General features: G+C 38.0%; 1 protein-coding gene across 1 annotated transcript in view; it reads right to left on the reverse strand.

Annotated features, from left to right (window-relative positions):
- Nucleotides 1-1,528: 1,528 nt before the first annotated feature.
- ift172 (intraflagellar transport 172) overlaps nt 1,529-3,232 on the reverse strand; it is a gene marked incomplete in the record, with an annotated part of 47,420 nt that continues 45,716 nt past the window's right edge. The window contains 1 exon segment of the mRNA XM_062436844.1: nt 1,529-2,023. Within this exon segment, the coding sequence (XP_062292828.1) occupies nt 1,934-2,023 (90 nt within the window).

Raw genomic sequence — 3,232 nt, forward strand, 5'->3', positions numbered from 1 at the left:
GAAAAATCAATTTTCATGGGATTTGCTGAAAGTAGAGCTGCAAAGATTAATCAATTAATCAGTTCATTGATTGATGCAAAATTAATCTGCATCGTTTTAGGACTTTTAAAGAAATAATATCCAGCATTTTCTGCTTCCAGCTTCACATATGTAATAATGAGCTGTTTTTGTTTTTCTTTGATATATATCACCATGAACTGAATATCTGAAGGTTTTAGACTCAAGTAAACTGAAGACGCTGTTGCCTCTAAGAAATGGTACATTTTTAAAAAACTATTTTTAACATTATTGGAGAAAATAATCATCAGATCTAGCTGCAGCTCTACTTGACGATAAGAAAAATATAGAATATCACCAGTATTATCTAAAAGGCTTCAGTCAAAAAGCATTTAAGTGTGATGTCATATTAATATTATTACATTAGATATTTATATCTGTGGTCTTTATGTAGTGTGAGGAATTTATACAATACATACATTTCCTTTAGTTTTTGTTGTTGCTGGGAAATACGCTTCTTTCAGAGTTAGATGAGAAAATTGACACCACTCTTGTTAACTGTGCTGTAAATATGAAGCTACAGCTAGCAGCCTGTTAGCGTAGTTTAGCATTAAGACTAAAAACAGAAGTGAAACAGCTGGCCTGACTCTGTTTAACTAAGGTAACAACAGCCACTACAACTATTTATTAACTCAGAAACAGTCTGGCACACAAAACCTCCCAATAAAACCACAACTTGTTCTTTTTGTATAAGCTGTATTGTGCTAACTAGATTATAACTGTGTTTCCAATCTTAATGTTAAGCTAAACTAACTGGCTCTGGGCTGTAGCTTCATATTTATCCTACAGACATGAGAGTGGTGTCGATCTTCACATCTAACCAGGCGGGGAGTTCCGGTCCTCTGCAATGAGGCCAACGCGGAAGTAACTTAAAACTGCATTCTATCAAAAGGCCACCAGGGGGCGACCGTTTTGGTGTCAAAAGGACTTCCGTCTCTATACAAGTCAATGGAGAATTCACCAACTTCTCACTTGATTTCTCACCTCAGTAAACGTTTTCAAAATGTGTTTATGGTCTCAATCGCTAGTTTAAAGCCTTCTTCAATGCAGTATGATGTTCATTTGGGACATTTTGGCCTCCCTGATTTTATATTTGACGATAAAGCAGGGTATGCATTAGGGCGTGGCTACGTCGTGATTGACAGGTTGATTGGTTCACAGGTTCAGGAGGGCACCTCATGCTCCTCCTGATGCCCATATAAGTAGAATCCCTGTTTTTATTTTTCCCAGCATGCACCTGAAATTTTCAAGATGGCGCTGCTCAGATCCGATACTATTGGCCTCCGAGCAGCAATCCACAAACCAATAGGTGACGTCACGGATGTTACGTCCATTTTATATACAGTCTATGCATCTAACTCTAGAGAAAGATAATAAGTGTATTTCTCTAAATTGCTAAAAGCATCCTGAATCAAACTAAATACACTCCCAGGTTTGACTGAGGTCACGTCAAATCCTGGTTCAGTGAATTTGTGAGAGGTTGCACTATTTACACCGGACAAAATTACACGCATGCTTCACATATAAGGCTTTTTAAGGCTTTTAAATTGAGAAAATATGACATTTTTTCAGCAACACATTAATACAAATTCAGAGATTCAGTCTTTTTTTTACATGGAAGTGTGAAGAAAGTTTGACAGATTTGAAGATTTAAGGTTTGAAACAGCATCTAGACCAACATGACAGGGGATAAAAATAAGAGAAAAATATTGTTGAAAAGTTTAATAAATAAATAAATTGTAGAAATAGAAAATAGTTGGAGGCTCGTCAGACATTCTTAATAAGGGATGACGATGGAAGAGAGAAAGTAGAGAGGTGATAGAGTGTGTGTGTGTGTGTGTGTGTGTGTGTGTGTATGTGTGTGTGTGTGTGTGTTTCAGTGGAAGGAGAATCCAGACGCCGGCAGACCGCCACACCACTGGCTGATGAACTTCAGGACGTCCTGACACTCTGGGCTGTGAGTGGTCTGCAACACAAAACAGACGACCGATCAGACATTAGATTCAACTCACGCTGTCACTGCTGCAGGTGGAGGGTGGAGGGTGGAGAGGTGTGTGTGTGTGTGTGTTTTTAATGATGCTGCACTTTGCGCTTAGTCGACTGCTGATTCACACAAAATCGCTGTTGTTCAGAGAGATGATGAAACTCAGTGAAATGAATTTAGCTTCTTGTTAGAGAGACATCAGACAACTTCCTCTTACTCTGTCATCACCCAGTGTGTGTGTGTGTGTGTGTGTGTGTGTGTGTGTGTGTGTGTGTGTGTGTGTGTGTGTGTGTGTGTGTGTGTGTGTGTGTGTGTGTGTGTGTGTGTGCGCTCTGTCATAAGCTACTTTTGAGGACACATTTCAGACTGAAGACCAGTTAATTTGGGACAAAAGTCGAGTCTCCAGTTTGGTAAAATCTGCTTTTGTTAGTGGTTAATGTAAGTCTATGTAATGTGTGTGTGTGTCTGTGTGTGTGTGTGTGTGTGTGTGTGTGTGTGTGTGTGTGTACTTTCAGGGATAAACACACCAGACTTAAGACCAGTTAATTGGGGACAAAAGCTTTGTGTCCCCAATGAGTAAAAAGCTCATGTTAGGGTTAGTAATTAAGGTAACTGTGTCTGTGTGTTAAATATTAATCCATCATTGTTGTGTGTTGCCTTTAAACCAAAATTAACTTGAAATTGATCAAATCCAAAATCATTTCACATAACAACTCATTTAGTTTGATTATTAGTCTTTTTTTTAAACACCTGATAGAAACTGAATCACAAAGAATTCATAGTCCTCATTTAATCTAGTAATCTCACTAAGATTCAGATCCACATTGAGACTTAAATACTGTAAAAAGAAAAGACATGTAGAAGAGAAAAACAGAAATAGTTCAGTAACACATTACGATGGACAAACATCCTCTAGTTATGGTAGAATTTGTCACTAATATCTCACAAAAAAGTCCAAAGTAGAAAGTTTTAACTCCCCGATATTCTCAGACAATGTTGGACAGTGACCGAGGCAGCTTTGGCGTCAATAAAGCTTCAATTCAAGTAAGTAAACTTTGCTATGTGTTATATTTTTTAAATTAGTTCAGACTTTATGGTCGGCACAGGTTACCATGGTTACGTGTCTCCAAACGTCAATGAAGGCTCTCAGAAAGTGAAGTGATAATTAGAGCTTAGTGCCTCAGAAAAGAT

Source organism: Scomber scombrus, chromosome 17 (genome assembly GCF_963691925.1).
Source record: "Scomber scombrus chromosome 17, fScoSco1.1, whole genome shotgun sequence".
NCBI classification, from domain to species: domain Eukaryota; kingdom Metazoa; phylum Chordata; class Actinopteri; order Scombriformes; family Scombridae; genus Scomber; species Scomber scombrus.